The sequence below is a fragment of the Dendrobates tinctorius genome, unplaced genomic scaffold (assembly GCF_039654945.1).
Source record: "Dendrobates tinctorius isolate UK_male_01 unplaced genomic scaffold, ASM3965494v1 ptg000342l, whole genome shotgun sequence".
NCBI classification, from domain to species: domain Eukaryota; kingdom Metazoa; phylum Chordata; class Amphibia; order Anura; family Dendrobatidae; genus Dendrobates; species Dendrobates tinctorius.
In genome coordinates, this window is record NW_027362008.1 from 5,760,657 (window position 1) to 5,782,401 (window position 21,745).

The window sequence follows — 21,745 nt, forward strand, 5'->3', positions numbered from 1 at the left end:
CTACATTATACCAAGTGCAGACTCTTCCTCCGTCCTCTCTACATTATACCAAGTGCAGACTCTTCCTCCATCCTCTCTACATTATACCAAGTGCAGACTCTTCCTCCCTCCTCTCTACATTATACCAAGTGCAGACTCTTCCTCCGTCCCCTCTACATTATACCAAGTGCAGACTCTTCCTCCGTCCTCTCTACATTATACCAAATGCAGACTCTTCCTCCATCCTCTCTACATTATACCAAGTGCAGACTCTTCCTCCATCCTCTCTACATTATACCAAGTGCAGACTCTTCCTCCGTCCCCTCTACATTATACCAAGTGCAGACTCTTCCTCCGTCCTCTCTACATTATACCAAGTACAGACTCTTCCTCCATCCTCTCTACATTATACCAAGTGCAGACTCTTCCTCCGTCCCCTCTACATTATACCAAGTGCAGACTCTTCCTCCATCCTCTCTACATTATACCAAATGCAGACTCTTCCTCCGTCCTCTCTACATTATACCAAGTGCAGACTCTTCCTCCGTCCCCTCTACATTATACCAAGTGCAGACTCTTCCTCCATCCTCTCTACATTATACCAAGTGCAGACTCTTCCTCCGTCCCCTCTACATTATACCAAATGCAGACTCTTCCTCCATCCTCTCTACATTATACCAAATGCAGACTCTTCCTCCGTCCCCTCTACATTATACCAAGTGCAGACTCTTCCTCCGTCCCCTCTACATTATACCAAGTGCAGACTCTTCCTCCGTCCTCTCTACATTATACCAAATGCAGACTCTTCCTCCATCCTCTCTACATTATACCAAGTGCAGACTCTTCCTCCATCCTCTCTACATTATACCAAGTGCAGACTCTTCCTCCGTCCCCTCTACATTATACCAAGTGCAGACTCTTCCTCCATCCTCTCTACATTATACCAAATGCAGACTCTTCCTCCGTCCTCTCTACATTATACCAAGTGCAGACTCTTCCTCCGTCCCCTCTACATTATACCAAGTGCAGACTCTTCCTCCGTCCCCTCTACATTATACCAAATGCAGACTCTTCCTCCATCCTCTCTACATTATACCAAATGCAGACTCTTCCTCCGTCCTCTCTACATTATACCAAGTGCAGACTCTTCCTCCGTCCCCTCTACATTATACCAAGTGCAGACTCTTCCTCCGTCCTCTCTACATTATACCAAATGCAGACTCTTCCTCCATCCTCTCTACATTATACCAAGTGCAGACTCTTCCTCCATCCTCTCTACATTATACCAAGTGCAGACTCTTCCTCCGTCCCCTCTACATTATACCAAGTGCAGACTCTTCCTCCGTCCTCTCTACATTATACCAAGTACAGACTCTTCCTCCATCCTCTCTACATTATACCAAGTGCAGACTCTTCCTCCATCCTCTCTACATTATACCAAGTGCAGACTCTTCCTCCGTCCTCTCTACATTATACCAAGTACAGACTCTTCCTCCATCCTCTCTACATTATACCAAGTGCAGACTCTTCCTCCGTCCCCTCTACATTATACCAAGTGCAGACTCTTCCTCCATCCTCTCTACATTATACCAAATGCAGACTCTTCCTCCGTCCTCTCTACATTATACCAAGTGCAGACTCTTCCTCCGTCCCCTCTACATTATACCAAGTGCAGACTCTTCCTCCATCCTCTCTACATTATACCAAGTGCAGACTCTTCCTCCGTCCCCTCTACATTATACCAAATGCAGACTCTTCCTCCATCCTCTCTACATTATACCAAATGCAGACTCTTCCTCCGTCCCCTCTACATTATACCAAGTGCAGACTCTTCCTCCGTCCTCTCTACATTATACCAAGTGCAGACTCTTCCTCCGTCCCCTCTACATTATACCAAGTGCAGACTCTTCCTCCGTCCTCTCTACATTATACCAAATGCAGACTCTTCCTCCATCCTCTCTACATTATACCAAGTGCAGACTCTTCCTCCATCCTCTCTACATTATACCAAGTGCAGACTCTTCCTCCGTCCCCTCTACATTATACCAAGTGCAGACTCTTCCTCCGTCCTCTCTACATTATACCAAGTGCAGACTCTTCCTCCATCCTCTCTACATTATACCAAGTGCAGACTCTTCCTCCATCCTCTCTACATTATACCAAGTGCAGACTCTTCCTCCGTCCTCTCTACATTATACCAAATGCAGACTCTTCCTCCATCCTCTCTACATTATACCAAATGCAGACTCTTCCTCCGTCCTCTCTACATTATACCAAGTGCAGACTCTTCCTCCGTCCCCTCTACATTATACCAAGTGCAGACTCTTCCTCCGTCCTCTCTACATTATACCAAATGCAGACTCTTCCTCCATCCTCTCTACATTATACCAAATGCAGACTCTTCCTCCGTCCTCTCTACATTATACCAAGTGCAGACTCTTCCTCCGTCCCCTCTACATTATACCAAGTGCAGACTCTTCCTCCGTCCTCTCTACATTATACCAAGTGCAGACTCTTCCTCCATCCTCTCTACATTATACCAAGTGCAGACTCTTCCTCCATCCTCTCTACATTATACCAAGTGCAGACTCTTCCTCCGTCCTCTCTACATTATACCAAATGCAGACTCTTCCTCCATCCTCTCTACATTATACCAAGTGCAGACTCTTCCTCCGTCCTCTCTACATTATACCAAGTGCAGACTCTTCCTCCGTCCTCTCTACATTATACCAAGTGCAGACTCTTCCTCCGTCCTCTCTACATTATACCAAATGCAGACTCTTCCTCCATCCTCTCTACATTATACCAAGTGCAGACTCTTCCTCCATCCTCTCTACATTATACCAAGTGCAGACTCTTCCTCCGTCCCCTCTACATTATACCAAGTGCAGACTCTTCCTCCGTCCTCTCTACATTATACCAAGTACAGACTCTTCCTCCATCCTCTCTACATTATACCAAGTGCAGACTCTTCCTCCGTCCCCTCTACATTATACCAAGTGCAGACTCTTCCTCCATCCTCTCTACATTATACCAAATGCAGACTCTTCCTCCGTCCTCTCTACATTATACCAAGTGCAGACTCTTCCTCCGTCCCCTCTACATTATACCAAGTGCAGACTCTTCCTCCATCCTCTCTACATTATACCAAATGCAGACTCTTCCTCCGTCCTCTCTACATTATACCAAGTACAGACTCTTCCTCCGTCCTCTCTACATTATACCAAATGCAGACTCTTCCTCCATCCTCTCTACATTATACCAAGTGCAGACTCTTCCTCCATCCTCTCTACATTATACCAAGTGCAGACTCTTCCTCCGTCCTCTCTACATTATACCAAGTGCAGACTCTTCCTCCGTCCTCTCTACATTATACCAAGTACAGACTCTTCCTCCATCCTCTCTACATTATACCAAGTGCAGACTCTTCCTCCGTCCCCTCTACATTATACCAAGTGCAGACTCTTCCTCCATCCTCTCTACATTATACCAAATGCAGACTCTTCCTCCGTCCTCTCTACATTATACCAAGTGCAGACTCTTCCTCCGTCCCCTCTACATTATACCAAGTGCAGACTCTTCCTCCCTCCTCTCTACATTATACCAAGTGCAGACTCTTCCTCCGTCATCTCTACATTATACCAAGTGCAGACTCTTCCTCCATCCTCTCTACATTATACCAAATGCAGACTCTTCCTCCGTCCTCTCTACATTATACCAAGTGCAGACTCTTCCTCCGTCCTCTCTACATTATACCAAGTACAGACTCTTCCTCCATCCTCTCTACATTATACCAAGTGCAGACTCTTCCTCCCTCCTCTCTACATTATACCAAGTACAGACTCTTCCTCCCTCCTCTCTACATTATACCAAGTGCAGACTCTTCCTCTGTCCTCTCTACATTATACCAAGTACAGACTCTTCCTCCATCCTCTCTACATTATACCAAGTGCAGACTCTTCCTCCCTCCTCTCTACATTATACCAAGTACAGACTCTTCCTCCCTCCTCTCTACATTATACCAAGTGCAGACTCTTCCTCCGTCCCCTCTACATTATACCAAGTGCAGACTCTTCCTCCCTCCTCTCTACATTATACCAAGTGCAGACTCTTCCTCCGTCCTCTCTACATTATACCAAGTGCAGACTCTTCCTCCGTCCCCTCTACATTATACCAAGTGCAGACTCTTCCTCCCTCCTCTCTACATTATACCAAGTGCAGACTCTTCCTCCGTCCTCTCTACATTATACCAAGTGCAGACTCTTCCTCCATCCTCTCTACATTATACCAAGTACAGACTCTTCCTCCCTCCTCTCTACATTATACCAAGTGCAGACTCTTCCTCCCTCCTCTCTACATTATACCAAGTGCAGACTCTTCCTCCGTCCTCTCTACATTATACCAAGTGCAGACTCTTCCTCCGTCCCCTCTACATTATACCAAATGCAGACTCTTCCTCCGTCCTCTCTACATTATACCAAGTGCAGACTCTTCCTCCCTCCTCTCTACATTATACCAAGTGCAGACTCTTCCTCCCTCCTCTCTACATTATACCAAGTACAGACTCTTCCTCCCTCCTCTCTACATTATACCAAGTGCAGACTCTTCCTCCGTCCTCTCTACATTATACCAAATGCAGACTCTTCCTCCGTCCTCTCTACATTATACCAAATGCAGACTCTTCCTCCCTCCTCTCTACATTATACCAAGTGCAGACTCTTCCTCCCTCCTCTCTACATTATACCAAGTGCAGACTCTTCCTCCCTCCTCTCTACATTATACCAAGTACAGACTCTTCCTCCCTCCTCTCTACATTATACCAAATGCAGACTCTTCCTCCGTCCTCTCTACATTATACCAAGTGCAGACTCTTCCTCCCTCCTCTCTACATTATACCAAGTGCAGACTCTTCCTCCCTCCTCTCTACATTATACCAAGTACAGACTCTTCCTCCCTCCTCTCTACATTATACCAAGTGCAGACTCTTCCTCCCTCCTCTCTACATTATACCAAGTGCAGACTCTTCCTCCCTCCTCTCTACATTATACCAAGTACAGACTCTTCCTCCATCCTCTCTACATTATACCAAGTGCAGACTCTTCCTCCGTCCTCTCTACATTATACCAAGTGCAGACTCTTCCTCCGTCCCCTCCTCATTATACTGTGTGCAGACTCTTCCTCCCTCCTCTCTACATTATACCAAGTGCAGACTCTTCCTCCATCCTCTCTACATTATACCAAGTACAGACTCTTCCTCCATCCTCTCTACATTATACCAAGTGCAGACTCTTCCTCCGTCCACTCTACATTATACCAAGTGCAGACTCTTCCTCCTTCCTCTCTACATTATACCAAGTGCAGACTCTTCCTCCATCATCTCTACATTATACCAAGTGCAGACTCTTCTTCCATCCTCTCTACATTATACCAAGTGCAGACTCTTCCTCCATCCTCTCTACATTATACCAAGTACAGACTCTTCCTCCGTCCCCTCTACATTATACCAAGTGCAGACTCTTCCTCCGTCATCTCTACATTATACCAAGTGCAGACTCTTCCTCCGTCCACTCTACATTATACCAAGTGCAGACTCTTCCTCCGTCCTCTCTACATTATACCAAGTACAGACTCTTCCTCCGTCCACTCTACATTATACCAAGTGCAGACTCGTCCTCCGTCCTCTCTACATTATACCAAGTACAGACTCTTCCTCCGTCCACTCTACATTATACCAAGTGCAGACTCTTCCTCCGTCCTCTCTACATTATACCAAGTGCAGACTCTTCCTCCGTCCACTCTACATTATACCAAGTGCAGACTCTTCCTCCGTCCTCTCTACATTATACCAAGTACAGACTCTTCCTCCGTCCACTCTACATTATACCAAGTGCAGACTCTTCCTCCTTCCTCTCTACATTATACCAAGTGCAGACTCTTCCTCCGTCCACTCTACATTATACCAAGTGCAGACTCTTCCTCCGTCCACTCTACATTATACCAAGTGCAGACTCTTCCTCCTTCCTCTCTACATTATACCAAGTACAGACTCTTCCTCCGTCCACTCTACATTATACCAAGTGCAGACTCTTCCTCCTTCCTCTCTACATTATACCAAGTGCAGACTCTTCCTCCGTCCACTCTACATTATACCAAGTACAGACTCTTCCTCCGTCCACTCTACATTATACCAAGTGCAGACTCTTCCTCCTTCCTCTCTACATTATACCAAGTACAGACTCTTCCTCCATCCTCTCTACATTATACCAAGTGCAGACTCGTCCTCTGTCCTCTCTACATTATACCAAGTGCAGACTCATCCTCCGTCCTCTCTACATTATACCAAGTGCAGACTCATCCTCCGTCCTCTCTACATTATACCAAGTGCAGACTCTTCCTCCGTCCCCTCTACATTATACCAAGTGCAGACTCGTCCTCTGTCCTCTCTACATTATACCAAGTGCAGACTCTTCCTCCGTCCCCTCTACATTATACCAAGTGCAGACTCTTCCTCCGTCCCCTCTACATTATACCAAGTGCAGACTCATCCTCCGTCCTCTCTACATTATACCAAGTGCAGACTCTTCCTCCGTCCCCTCTACATTATACCAAGTGCAGACTCATCCTCCGTCCTCTCTACATTATACCAAATGCAGACTCTTCCTCCGTCCCCTCTACATTATACCAAGTGCAGACTCGTCCTCTGTCCTCTCTACATTATACCAAGTGCAGACTCTTCCTCCGTCCCCTCTACATTATACCAAGTGCAGACTCGTCCTCTGTCCTCTCTACATTATACCAAGTGCAGACTCTTCCTCCGTCATCTCTACATTATACCAAGTGCAGACTCATCCTCCGTCCTCTCTACATTATACCAAGTGCAGACTCTTCCTCCGTCCTCTCTACATTATACCAAGTGCAGACTCATCCTCCGTCCTCTCTACATTATACCAAGTGCAGACTCTTCCTCTGTCCTCTCTACATTATACCAAGTGCAGACTCTTCCTCCGTCATCTCTACATTATACCAAGTGCAGACTCTTCCTCCGTCCTCTCTACATTATACCAAGTGCAGACTCATCCTCCGTCCTCTCTACATTATACCAAGTGCAGACTCTTCCTCCGTCCTCTCTACATTATACCAAGTGCAGACTCTTCCTCCATCCTCTCTACATTATACCAAATGCAGACTCTTCCTCCATCCTCTCTACATTATACCAAATGCAGACTCTTCCTCCGTCCCCTCTACATTATACCAAGTGCAGACTCTTCCTCCGTCCTCTCTACATTATACCAAGTGCAGACTCTTCCTCCGTCCCCTCTACATTATACCAAGTGCAGACTCTTCCTCCGTCCTCTCTACATTATACCAAATGCAGACTCTTCCTCCATCCTCTCTACATTATACCAAATGCAGACTCTTCCTCCGTCCCCTCTACATTATACCTAGTGCAGACTCTTCCTCCGTCCTCTCTACATTATACCAAGTGCAGACTCTTCCTCCGTCCTCTCTACATTATACCAAGTACAGACTCTTCCTCCTTCCCCTCTACATTATACCAAGTGCAGACTCTTCCTCCATCCTCTCTACATTATACCAAATGCAGACTCTTCCTCCGTCCTCTCTACATTATACCAAGTGCAGACTCTTCCTCCGTCCCCTCCTCATTATACTGTGTGCAGACTCTTCCTCCCTCCTCTCTACATTATACCAAGTGCAGACTCTTCCTCCCTCCTCTCTACATTATACCAAGTACAGACTCTTCCTCCCTCCTCTCTACATTATACCAAGTGCAGACTCTTCCTCCCTCCTCTCTACATTATACCAAGTGCAGACTCTTCCTCCATCCTCTCTACATTATACCAAGTGCAGACTCTTCCTCCGTCCCCTCTACATTATACCAAGTGCAGACTCTTCCTCCGTCCTCTCTACATTATACCAAGTGCAGACTCTTCCTCCGTCCTCTCTACATTATACCAAGTACAGACTCTTCCTCCTTCCCCTCTACATTATACCAAGTGCAGACTCTTCCTCCATCCTCTCTACATTATACCAAATGCAGACTCTTCCTCCGTCCTCTCTACATTATACCAAGTGCAGACTCTTCCTCCGTCCCCTCCTCATTATACTGTGTGCAGACTCTTCCTCCCTCCTCTCTACATTATACCAAGTGCAGACTCTTCCTCCCTCCTCTCTACATTATACCAAGTACAGACTCTTCCTCCCTCCTCTCTACATTATACCAAGTGCAGACTCTTCCTCCCTCCTCTCTACATTATATCAAGTGCAGACTCTTCCTCCATCCTCTCTACATTATACCAAGTGCAGACTCTTCCTCCGTCCCCTCTACATTATACCAAGTGCAGACTCTTCCTCCGTCCTCTCTACATTATACCAAGTGCAGACTCTTCCTCCGTCCTCTCTACATTATACCAAGTACAGACTCTTCCTCCTTCCCCTCTACATTATACCAAGTGCAGACTCTTCCTCCATCCTCTCTACATTATACCAAATGCAGACTCTTCCTCCGTCCTCTCTACATTATACCAAGTGCAGACTCTTCCTCCGTCCCCTCCTCATTATACTGTGTGCAGACTCTTCCTCCCTCCTCTCTACATTATACCAAGTGCAGACTCTTCCTCCCTCCTCTCTACATTATACCAAGTGCAGACTCTTCCTCCCTCCTCTCTACATTATACCAAGTACAGACTCTTCCTCCCTCCTCTCTACATTATACCAAGTGCAGACTCTTCCTCCCTCCTCTCTACATTATACCAAGTGCAGACTCATCCTCCGTCCTCTCTACATTATACCAAGTGCAGACTCTTCCTCCCTCCTCTCTACATTATACCAAGTGCAGACTCTTCCTCCCTCCTCTCTACATTATACCAAGTACAGACTCTTCCTCCATCCTCTCTACATTATACCAAGTGCAGACTCTTCCTCCGTCCACTCTACATTATACCAAGTGCAGACTCTTCCTCCATCCTCTCTACATTATACCAAGTGCAGACTCTTCCTCCCTCTTCTCTACATTATACCAAGTACAGACTCTTCTTCCATCCTCTCTACATTATACCAAGTGCAGACTCTTCCTCCATCCTCTCTACATTATACCAAGTACAGACTCTTCCTCCGTCCCCTCTACATTATACCAAGTGCAGACTCTTCCTCCGTCATCTCTACATTATACCAAGTGCAGACTCTTCCTCCGTCCACTTTACATTATACCAAGTGCAGACTCTTCCTCCGTCCTCTCTACATTATACCAAGTACAGACTCTTCCTCCGTCCACTCTACATTATACCAAGTGCAGACTCTTCCTCCTTCCTCTCTACATTATACCAAGTGCAGACTCTTCCTCCCTCCTCTCTACATTATACCAAGTACAGACTCTTCCTCCGTCCTCTCTACATTATATCAAGTGCAGACTCTTCCTCCATCCTCTCTACATTATACCAAGTGCAGACTCTTCCTCCGTCCCCTCTACATTATACCAAGTGCAGACTCTTCCTCCGTCCTCTCTACATTATACCAAGTGCAGACTCTTCCTCCGTCCTCTCTACATTATACCAAGTACAGACTCTTCCTCCTTCCCCTCTACATTATACCAAGTGCAGACTCTTCCTCCATCCTCTCTACATTATACCAAATGCAGACTCTTCCTCCGTCCTCTCTACATTATACCAAGTGCAGACTCTTCCTCCGTCCCCTCCTCATTATACTGTGTGCAGACTCTTCCTCCCTCCTCTCTACATTATACCAAGTGCAGACTCTTCCTCCCTCCTCTCTACATTATACCAAGTGCAGACTCTTCCTCCCTCCTCTCTACATTATACCAAGTACAGACTCTTCCTCCCTCCTCTCTACATTATACCAAGTGCAGACTCTTCCTCCCTCCTCTCTACATTATACCAAGTGCAGACTCATCCTCCGTCCTCTCTACATTATACCAAGTGCAGACTCTTCCTCCCTCCTCTCTACATTATACCAAGTGCAGACTCTTCCTCCCTCCTCTCTACATTATACCAAGTACAGACTCTTCCTCCTTCCTCTCTACATTATACCAAGTGCAGACTCTTCCTCCCTCCTCTCTACATTATACCAAGTGCAGACTCTTCCTCCTTCCTCTCTACATTATACCAAGTGCAGACTCTTCCTCCATCATCTCTACATTATACCAAGTGCAGACTCTTCTTCCATCCTCTCTACATTATACCAAGTGCAGACTCTTCCTCCATCCTCTCTACATTATACCAAGTACAGACTCTTCCTCCGTCCCCTCTACATTATACCAAGTGCAGACTCTTCCTCCGTCATCTCTACATTATACCAAGTGCAGACTCTTCCTCCGTCCACTTTACATTATACCAAGTGCAGACTCTTCCTCCGTCCTCTCTACATTATACCAAGTACAGACTCTTCCTCCGTCCACTCTACATTATACCAAGTGCAGACTCTTCCTCCTTCCTCTCTACATTATACCAAGTGCAGACTCTTCCTCCCTCCTCTCTACATTATACCAAGTACAGACTCTTCCTCCATCCTCTCTACATTATACCAAGTGCAGACTCTTCCTCCATCCTCTCTACATTATACCAAGTGCAGACTCTTCCTCCCTCCTCTCTACATTATACCAAGTGCAGACTCTTCCTCCATCCTCTCTACATTATACCAAGTGCAGACTCTTCCTCCGTCATCTCTACATTATACCAAGTGCAGACTCTTCCTCCGTCCTCTCTACATTATACCAAGTACAGACTCTTCCTCCGTCCACTCTACATTATACCAAGTGCAGACTCTTCCTCCTTCCTCTCTACATTATACCAAGTGCAGACTCTTCCTCCATCCTCTCTACATTATACCAAGTGCAGACTCTTCCTCCATCCTCTCTACATTATACCAAGTACAGACTCTTCCTCCATCCTCTCTACATTATACCAAGTACAGACTCTTCCTCCATCCTCTCTACATTATACCAAGTACAGACTCTTCCTCCATCCTCTCTACATTATACCAAGTGCAGACTCTTCCTCCATCCTCTCTACATTATACCAAGTGCAGACTCTTCCTCCATCCTCTCTACATTATACCAAGTACAGACTCTTCCTCCATCCTCTCTACATTATACCAAGTGCAGACTCTTCCTCCGTCCACTCTACATTATACCAAGTGCAGACTCTTCCTCCGTCCTCTCTACATTATACCAAGTGCAGACTCTTCCTCCGTCCACTCTACATTATACCAAGTGCAGACTCTTCCTCCGTCCTCTCTACATTATACCAAGTACAGACTCTTCCTCCGTCCCCTCTACATTATACCAAGTGCAGACTCTTACTCCGTCCTCTCTACATTATACCAAGTACAGACTCTTCCTCCGTCCACTCTACATTATACCAAGTGCAGACTCTTCCTCTGTCCTCTCTACATTATACCAAGTGCAGACTCTTCCTCCGTCCACTCTACATTATACCAAGTGCAGACTCTTCCTCCTTCCTCTCTACATTATACCAAGTGCAGACTCTTCCTCCATCCTCTCTACATTATACCAAGTACAGACTCTTCCTCCATCCTCTCTACATTATACAAAGTGCAGACTCTTCCTCCGTCCACTCTACATTATACCAAGTGCAGACTCGTCCTCCGTCCACTCTACATTATACCAAGTGCAGACTCTTCCTCCTTCCTCTCTACATTATACCAAGTGCAGACTCTTCCTCCTTCCTCTCTACATTATACCAAGTGTAGACTCTTCCTCCGTCCTCTCTACATTATACCAAGTACAGACTCTTCCTCCGTCCACTCTACATTATACCAAGTGCAGACTCTTCCTCCTTCCTCTCTACATTATACCAAGTGCAGACTCTTCCTCCATCCTGTCTACATTATACCAAGTACAGACTCTTCCTCCGTCCTCTCTACATTATACCAAGTACAGACTCTTCCTCCGTCCTCTCTACATTATACCAAGTGCAGACTCTTCCTCCTTCCTCTCTACATTATACCAAGTGCAGACTCTTCCTCCATCCTGTCTACATTATACCAAGTACAGACTCTTCCTCCGTCCTCTCTACATTATACCAAGTGCAGACTCTTCCTCCGTCCCCTCCTCATTATACTGTGTGCAGACTCTTCCTCCATCCTCTCTACATTATACCAAGTGCAGACTCTTCCTCCTTCCTCTCTACATTATACCAAGTGCAGACTCTTCCTCCGTCCTCTCTACATTATACCAAGTACAGACTCTTCCTCCGTCCTCTCTACATTATACCAAGTGCAGACTCTTCCTCCTTCCTCTCTACATTATACCAAGTGCAGACTCTTCCTCCGTCCCCTCCTCATTATACTGTGTGCAGACTCTTCCTCCATCCTCTCTACATTATACCAAGTGCAGACTCTTCCTCCCTCCTCTCTACATCATACCAAGTACAGACTCTTCCTCTGTCCTCTCTACATTATACCAAGTGCAGACTCTTCCTCCGTCCCCTCTACATTATACCAAGTACAGACTCTTCCTCCATCCTCTCTACATTATACCAAGTGCAGACTCTTCCTCCATCCTCTCTACATCATACCAAGTACAGACTCTTCCTCCGTCCCCTCTACATTATACCAAATGCAGACTCTTCCTCCATCCTCTCTACATTATACCAAGTGCAGACTCTTCCTCCGTCCACTCTACATTATACCAAGTGCAGACTCTTCCTCCGTCCACTCTACATTATACCAAGTGCAGACTCTTCCTCCGTCCCCTCCTCATTATACTGTGTGCAGACTCTTCCTCCATCCTCTCTACATTATACCAAGTGCAGACTCTTCCTCCCTCCTCTCTACATCATACCAAGTACAGACTCTTCCTCCGTCCCCTCTACATTATACCAAATGCAGACTCTTCCTCCATCCTCTCTACATTATACCAAGTGCAGACTCTTCCTCCCTCCTCTCTACATCATACCAAGTACAGACTCTTCCTCCGTCCCCTCTACATTATACCAAATGCAGACTCTTCCTCCATCCTCTCTACATTATACCAAGTGCAGACTCTTCCTCCATCCTCTCTACATTATACCAAGTGCAGACTCTTCCTCCGTCCTCTCTACCTTATTGCAAGAGCAGACTCTTCCTCTGTCCTCTCTACATTTTACCAAGTGCAGACTCTTCCTAAGTCCTCTCTACATTATACCAAGTGCAGACTCGTTCTCTGGCCTCTCTACATTATACCAATTACAGACTCTTCCTCCTTCCTCTCTACATTATACCAAGTGCAGACTCGTCCTCTGTCCTCTCTACATTATACCAAGTACAGACTCTTCCTCCGTCCTCTCTACATTATACCAATTGCAGACTCTTCGTCCGTCCTCTCTACATTATACCAAGTGCAGACTCTTCCTCCGTCCTCTCTACATTATATAAAGTGCAGACTCTTCCTCCATCCTCTATACATTATACCAAGTGCAGACTCTTCCTCCGTCCTCTCTACATTATGGCAAGTGCAGACTCGTCCTCTGTCCTCTCTACATTATACCAAGAGCAGACTGTTGTGAGCTCATTTTCTCGTTCACCTTTGATGTCCGATGAACTCCCTCTGCTGGTGAAAGGAGGTGGTGAAACTGATTTGGATGGGAGAAACCTGTCACCTGAACAGGTGGATTGCGATTGGACATCCGGAATCTCTGAGTGGATATAAGGCAGCCGACGCCCTGTAGGGTTGCTGGTGATTTCTCTGCTCTGAGCTCTGGCCTCCAGTTCAGTTCCTGTCTTCTAAAGCTAAGTTTTGCTCTGTTATTGTTCCATGAGATTTTTTGTCTGATTTGCTTAGTTTTGTATTCTGCCAGCCCCGGCTGTGGCTCTGCTGAATTTCCATTTTTGTCCCTGATCGGTTAAATCTCTTTTGCTCTGTCTTCAGAATATATCGGAGTGCTGATATAGGGATTTTGAAGTCTAGGGACTTCAGGGCCGTTTTTCCTATCAGACGCGTTGGGACATTTTTGGTAGGGTTTTTGCGGATTGCAGCCAGCATCTTTTCTGTCCTTTCCTATCTAGTTAGTTGGGCCCCATCGTTTGCTCTGCCTGTCTTTCTGTCTGTCTTTGTGTTTTCATCTGTTTTCACCGACAATACATGTTGGGGGCTGTCTATTGCTTTGGGCCAGTTTAGATTTCCCCTTTCTTTCTTTAGGCTTATTTAGTTCTCCGGCTGTGAAGAGGCATCTAGGACCACCGTAGGAACGCTCCACGGCTACTGTTAGTTGTTGTGAATAGGATCAGAGGTCTGCAATCCGAGAGCTACCAACCTCTCCGGTTTTCTGGACTTAGCCTGCATTTTTGTTTTTTCCTCCTCCGGTGACTCATTCATATCAGCAGACTCTTCCTCCGCCCTCTCTACATTATGGCAAGTGCAGACTCATCCTCTGTCCTCTCTACATTATACCAATTACAATTCTTCTATACACTGAATGCAGAACATGTTCTCAGGCCATAAATATATGGTGTTTCCAGTGATATAACCGACACCCTGGCCACCATTGACCTTCAGTATGTACAGGAGGAACATTGGTTACATCCTGGGGACATCAATTGCAGACATCTGTCGGTTCTTATTAGATCATTCTGGGTGATCTTTCATGTTAGATACAAGTATTAGGGCTGAATGATTTGTGTCTAATAACTTAGTAATATGGTTTCTGTTCTCAGGTTTCTTTGCACTGGGCGCCACCATAGACCGTGGTGAATGTGATGAAAACGATAGTGATGAAAATGAAATCAGCAGTGATGAGGGTAATAATGAAACCATGTTGTTTTGTTGATAACTGTGATGATAATGTTGATGTTGGGATGATGAGGACATGGGTGCCTGTTTGGATAATGATGAGTATATGGATGATGTCTGTGATAAGGTGAATGAAAGTGATAAAGATGAAGTTGTGAGAAGATGATGATCATCATCGTGATGTTGATAATTATCTTGATGATGTGAGTGATGATGATGAGTATAATGATATTTTTTTTTTTAGAATGCTTTTATTAAAAACATTTTCTTTCTAAGGATGTGTTGGACGTGACATAATCATGATCTTTGTGTTTCTTTTGTTCCCTGGGACTGGGATCTTTCACTTAATTAAAAAAAATAATTAACAGGAAGAGCTATTCTTGAATCTTTACTTTCACTGATACCACTCCCAGATATGTCCACGAGACCCATAAACAAATGTAAGGAGAAAAAACAAAATAAATGTCAAGGTGGAAGAAACCCTGGTGAGGGCTCGCTGATCACAAGGTACGTACAGCAGCGAGGCTGTCATCCATTGCTTTGACGTCATGTATTTGTATCACTATGTCACCCATCTCTGACTATGGCTACTGAGGTTATTAGCATCAACTATAAGATATCTTCGTAATATTGAAAATATGAGACTTTTCTGATCACAACTTCCGTATGTGATGATCCCGTGATTACACCTTTGTATGTAATGATATTGTGATCACACCCTCTGTGTGTAAGGATCCTGTAATTTCACCTTTCATATGAAAGGATCTTGTAATTACACCTTCCATGTGTAAGGTTCCTGTGATTACTCCTTCCATATGTAAGGATCCTGTGATTACACCTTCCATGTGTAAGGTTCCTGTGATTACTCCTTCCATATGTAAGGATCCTGTGATTACACCTTCCATGTGTAAAGATCCTGTGATTACACCTTCCATATGTAAGGTTCCCGTGCTTAGCCCTTTCATGTGTAAGGATCCTGTGATTACACCTTCCATGTGTAAGGTTCCTGTGATTAGCCCTTCCATGTGTAAGGTTCCTGTGATTAGCCCTTTCATGTGTAAGGTTCCTGTGATTACACCTTCCATGTGTAAGGTTCCTGTGATTAGCCCTTTCATGTGTAAGGATCCTGTGATTACACCTTCCATGTGTAAGGTTCCCATGATTAGCCCTTCCATGTGTAAGGTTCCTGTGATTACACCTTCCATATGTAAGGATCCTGTGATTACACCTTCCATGTGTAAGGTTCCTGTGATTACACCTTCCATATGTAAGGATCCTGTGATTACACCTTCCATGTGCAAGGTTCCTGTGATTACACCTTCCATATGTAAGGATCCTGTGATTACACCTTCCATGTGCAAGGTTCCTGTGCTTAGCCCTTTCATGTGTAAGGATCCTGTGATTACACCTTCCATGTGCAAGGTTCCTGTGCTTAGCCCTTTCATGTGTAAGGATCCTGTGATTACACCTTCCATGTGTAAGGGTACCGTTACACCTAGCGACTCACCAGCGATCCCAACCAGCGACATGACGCGGTCAGGATCGCTGGTGAATCGCTGGGTGGTTGCTAGTGAGCTGCCACACAGGCAGATCTCACCAGCGACATCGCAGGGGATGGGGATCGCTACTTACCTGTCAGACGCGGTGATCCTGCGTCCTCCCGCCCGGCTCCACGCGCCGCTCGTCCTCACAGCAGGAAGCGCCGCAGGAAGTGACCGACGAGGAATGATCCAGCAGCTTCTCGCGCGATCAGCGATAACCAGAGGGGGAGCCGGTCGTAGGTAAGTATCACATGCAGCGATATCGCTAGTAATATCGCTGTAACGTCACAAAATCGGTGACTTTACAGCGATACTGCTAGCGATATCGCAGTGTGTATCAGGGGCTTAAGGTTCCCGTGATTAGCCCTTCCATGTGTAAGGTTCCCGTGATTAGCCCTTCCATGTGTAAGGTTCCCGTGATTAGCCCTTCCATATGTAAGGATCCCGTGATTACACCTTCCATGTGTAAGGTTCCCGTGATTAGCCCTTCCATGTGTAAGGTTCCCGTGATTAGCCCTTCCATGTGTAAGGTTCCCGTGATTAGCCCTTCCATATGTAAGGATCCCGTGATTACACCTTCCATGTGTAAGGTTCCCGTGATTAGCCCTTCCATGTGTAAGGTTCCCGTGATTAGCCCTTCCATGTGTAAGGATCCTGTGATTACACCTTCCATGTGTAAGGTTCCCGTGATTAGCCCTTCCATGTGTAAGGTTCCCGTGATTAGCCCTTCCATATGTAAGGATCCCGTGATTACACCTTCCATATGTAAGGATCCTGTGATTAGCCCTTTCATGTGTAAGGATCCTGTGATTACACCTTCCATGTGTAAGGTTCCCATGATTAGCCCTTCCATGTGTAAGGATCCTGTGATTACACCTTCCATGTGTAAGGTTCCTGTGATTACACCTTCCATGTGTAAGGATCCTGTGATTACACCTTCCATGTGTAAGGTTCCCATGATTAGCCCTTCCATGTGTAAGGTTCCCGTGATTAGCCCTTTCATATGTAAGGATCCTGTGATTACACCTTCCATGTGTAAGGATCCTGTGATTAGCCCTTCCATGTGTAAGGATCCTGTGATTACACCTTCCATGTGTAAGGTTCCTGTGATTACACCTTCCATGTGTAAGGTTCCCGTGATTAGCCCTTCCATGTGTAAGGTTCCCGTGATTAGCCCTTTCATATGTAAGGATCCTGTGATTACACCTTCCATGTGTAAGGATCCTGTGATTACATCTTCCATGTGTAAGGTTCCTGTGATTACACCTTCCATGTGTAAGGTTCCCGTGATTACATCTTCCATGTGTAAGGTTCCCGTGATTAGCCCTTCCATATGTAAGGATCCTGTGATTACACCTTCCATGTGTAAGGATCCTGTGATTACATCTTCCATATGTAAGGATCCTGTGATTACATCTTCCATGTTTAAGGTTCCTGTGATTAGCCCTTCCATATGTAAGGATCCTGTGATTAGCCCTTCCATATGTAAGGATCCTGTGATTACACCTTCCATATGTAAGGATCCTGTGATTACACCTTCCATATGTAAGGATCCTGTGATTACACCTTCCATATGTAAGGATCCTCTGATTACACCTTCCATATGTAAGGATCCTGTGATTACACCTTCCATGTGTAAGGTTCCTGTGATTAGCCCTTCTATATGTAAGGATCCTGTGATTAGCCCTTCTATATGTAAGGATCCTGTGATTAGCCCTTCCATGTGTAAGGTTCCCGTGATTACACCTTCCATATGTAAGGATCCTGTGATTACACCTTCCATATGTATAGTATAACAAAAATTCCGGCACTCAAAAGAAATATATGCAGAAGAAATTTATTTGTACTACAGATTCTCCCAAAATTATATGATGTTTCGGTCTACAACTCAGACCTTCATCAGACTAGAGGTATGGAGATATATGTGAGCATGGAAAGTCCATGGAAGGCAGCCACGATAAGTAGCAATATTCTCCTTTCTGGAGGGGAGGAGAGAGATATCAAGGTCTTGGGAAAAAGGGAGAGAGTCCCTGTGGGCACATAGTCAGGCGTGCACGCAGTGCTGGCAGGGGGGCTGGGTCGCCCCGTGGTAAAGCCTTATTGTGGCTGCCTTCCATGGACTTTACATGCTCACATATATCTCCATACCTCTAGTCTGAAGAAGGTCTGAGTTGTAGACCGAAACGTCATATAATTTTGGGAGAATCTGTTGTACAAATAAATTTCTTCTGCATATATTTCTTTTGAGTGCTGGAATTTCTTATGCTATACATTTTGAGGAGTGGTATCCTTTTCCGTGCACCTCGAAGACGGAGTGACGTGTACTCTATTCTTGTTTGACCTTCCATATGTAAGGATCCTGTGATTACACCTTCCATGTGTAAGGTTCCTGTGAATACACCTTCCATATATAAGAATCCTGTTATTACACCTTCTGTCACGGTATCTCTGGCTTTGTGTGACGTGACCTTACGATCGGTCGGTCACAAAACAATAAGACAGACAAGGGGACACCGGGGAAACAATTACAACGGTGGGCCCTATGATAGGGAACGGGGAAGTGGACACCTCCTGCACTCTCCTAAGGAAGAGCCCTGACTCTCCTCACGTTCCCTATACAGGTTCTTTCAACTTGTTGCCAACCAGGATACCTGAGTCCCTCACTTGCCCTTCACCTATCCCTTACTAGGGAACTGGCAAGTGCGGACACTGGTCCTCACCACCATACTAATAAACACCAGGGAAGATAACAGACAGGGAAAAATAAACAAACTTAGCTTGCTCTACAGTCATGCACAGGACCGCAGAGTAAGGCACCTGGACACAGCTTCCAGCAGAAACACCAAGGCTCCAGAAAGCTGCAACAGCACTGCTCCAGGACACTCCTCTCTTCAGACGGTTGGCTTCCAAATGACCAGTATTACCAACAGCTAGTTGGTGGATCAGGTGACCTTATATAGGAAGGAGTGAGTGGTCACCAGCAGTTGACTAATCTTAACATGCAGTAACACCAGCGGCCACCGGGGGGGCAAAAACCCACACGTAGACCAACTACAGTTGCAGTAAAACCAGCGGCCACTGGGGGGAAAAAAGTTATATCAGATAATCCAGAATCTGACAGATCCAAAAATGGATCGTGACACCTTCCATTTGTAAGGATCCTGTGATTACACCTTCCATGTGTAAGGATCCTGTGATTAACTCTTCCTTGTGTAAGGTTCCTGTGCTTAGCCCTTCCTTGTGTAAGGTACCTGTGATTACACCTTCCGTGTGTAAGGTTCCTGTGATTAGCCCTTCCTTGTGTAAGGTTCCTGTGATTAGCCCTTCCTTGTGTAAGGTTCCTGTGATTACATCTTCCCTGTGTAAGGTTTTTTTGACTCTCATTTTTTAATAGTGAACGTACCAAACATTTATTGTGACACAGATCAATCCTTCTCCCGAGCTTCAGAAGGTCATTCACCGCCAACAATTCTAACCTTCAAAATCACTTGTGGGTGATGGATGTTTGGGGTTGTTCATATCAAGTCCCTAAATCCCATCATACACTGTGGATAATCATTGGCTGAACTCAGCTGACTTTCCCATACATACGTTGATGTGCGACCTATGATCTCTATGAAAGAGCTGCTGTCAGACATTTCTGGTGGTGGCTTATCTCTGACCTAAAGGATCAGCAAGCAAAATAAGTCATTCAGATCTTTATCTCTTGTAACATTATTTGTTGGGGGCCCCACACACATTAGATTGTTGGCCGAACCCATCGATATTGGCAAGTTCATCTGACTTTGGTATAATGTGCATGTAGACAATAAGCTTCTGGAATGTCCCCGATCAAATGATGGAGAAAAGTGTATGAAGTCCTACTCCTCCTCCAGTCCACTCTGGGAAGTCACCTCTCACCATGTTAACCATCTATTGGAATCCGGTTATCTCTGCATGAAATTTCCAGGTCAGGTCATACCGTCTGTAGGCTTCAGTCATCAGTAACGCCCTCTCGAAGGACATAACCATGCTACCAACCTTTCTCCTCACAATGTACCCTATACACAATGGACCTCACCAGGTTTCTTATTGAGCCCTTGTAAGTCCTAGATAAAGGGTTTGTGAGTCATAACAATGGAAGCAGAGGTGCTGCACCCTCACAACACTCGCAGCATTTTGTACAGCTACCTTTTCATTCCTTTGTTTGCTCAGATATAAGTCTGCGGCCGGTGTTTGAATCTCATAACGTTTTCATCTAATATTTTATATAGACCAACATCAAGAACAACTACAGTGACGTCGCCAGCTGCCCCATTGAGCAGGTCAGGATGGCTTCTTCTTGTCGTAGAGCTCTGTGTCCTGATTTGTAAATGTTTTATTCTAAGATCGATCAATAGTCATAAACAAGACGGTAACTATTATTATATTATAAGTAATAAAGAATGACTAAAATAAAAATAATATTAAAATCAATACAGAGAAATAAAATGGAAGGAAAAACAGTGACTGTATTCTTATCAAGAACTAACACCGTCTTCATGATAGAAATCCGGGATTTGTTACATGTTTCTTGTTGTACATCATATTGGCTATAAAAACATGTAAAACAACGCAACACTGAAATATTAATACCGCCAGCAACATGATGCTGCGATATATCACCTGTTCATTGCTGTAGCAATATGACGATCCAATATATCCTACGAACGATTCACTGCTGAATCCAGTGGTAATAATCTAACGATTGGCCTCACCCTTGTGACGCAGCCCTGCTATTCTATGCATGCACTTCACCGATCACAGCACTTTACCATGGGGACAGCATGCGACAGCTCCACTCATGCACTTCACCGATCACAGCACTTTACCATGGGGACAGCATGCGACAGCTCCACTCATGCACTTCACCGATCACAGCACTTTACCATGGGGACAGCGTGCGACAACTCCACTCATGCACTTCACCGATCACAGCACTTTACCGTGGGGACAGCGTGCGACAGCTCCACTCATGCACTTCACCGATCACAGCACTTTACCATGGGGACAGCATGCGACAGCTCCACTCATGCACTTCACCGATCACAGCACTTTACCATGGGGACAGCATGCGACAGCTCCACTCATGCACTTCACCGATCACAGCACTTTACCATGGGGACAGCGTGCGACAACTCTGCTCATGCGCTCCACCGATCACAGCACTTTACCATGGGGACAGCATGCGACAGCTCCACTCATGCGCTCCACCGATCACAGCACTTTACCATGGGGACAGCGTGCGACAACTCCACTCATGCGCTCCACCGATCACAGCACTTTACCATGGGGACAGCGTGCGACAGCTCCACTCATGCGCTCCACCAATCACAGCACTTTACCATGGGGACAGCGTGCGACAACTCCGCTCATGCGCTCCACCGATCACAGCACTTTACCATGGGGACAGCATGCGACAGCTCCACTCATGCACTTCACC

The 21,745-nt window shown here is 45.6% G+C and overlaps 1 protein-coding gene across 2 annotated transcripts in view; it reads left to right on the top strand.

Moving 5' to 3' along the window:
• LOC141074887 (uncharacterized) overlaps positions 1 to 21,745 on the top strand; it is a 305,789-nt gene that overhangs the window by 195,064 nt on the left and 88,980 nt on the right. The window contains exons 2-4 of one of the 2 annotated variants that reach the window (XM_073562194.1): positions 14,668 to 14,751; positions 15,112 to 15,250; positions 20,538 to 20,588. In XM_073562194.1, the coding sequence (XP_073418295.1) occupies positions 14,668 to 14,751; positions 15,112 to 15,250; positions 20,538 to 20,588 (274 nt within the window). The remainder of the gene's footprint in view (positions 1 to 14,667; positions 14,752 to 15,111; positions 15,251 to 20,537; positions 20,589 to 21,745) is intronic. The other variant, XM_073562195.1, reaches the window with a different exon arrangement.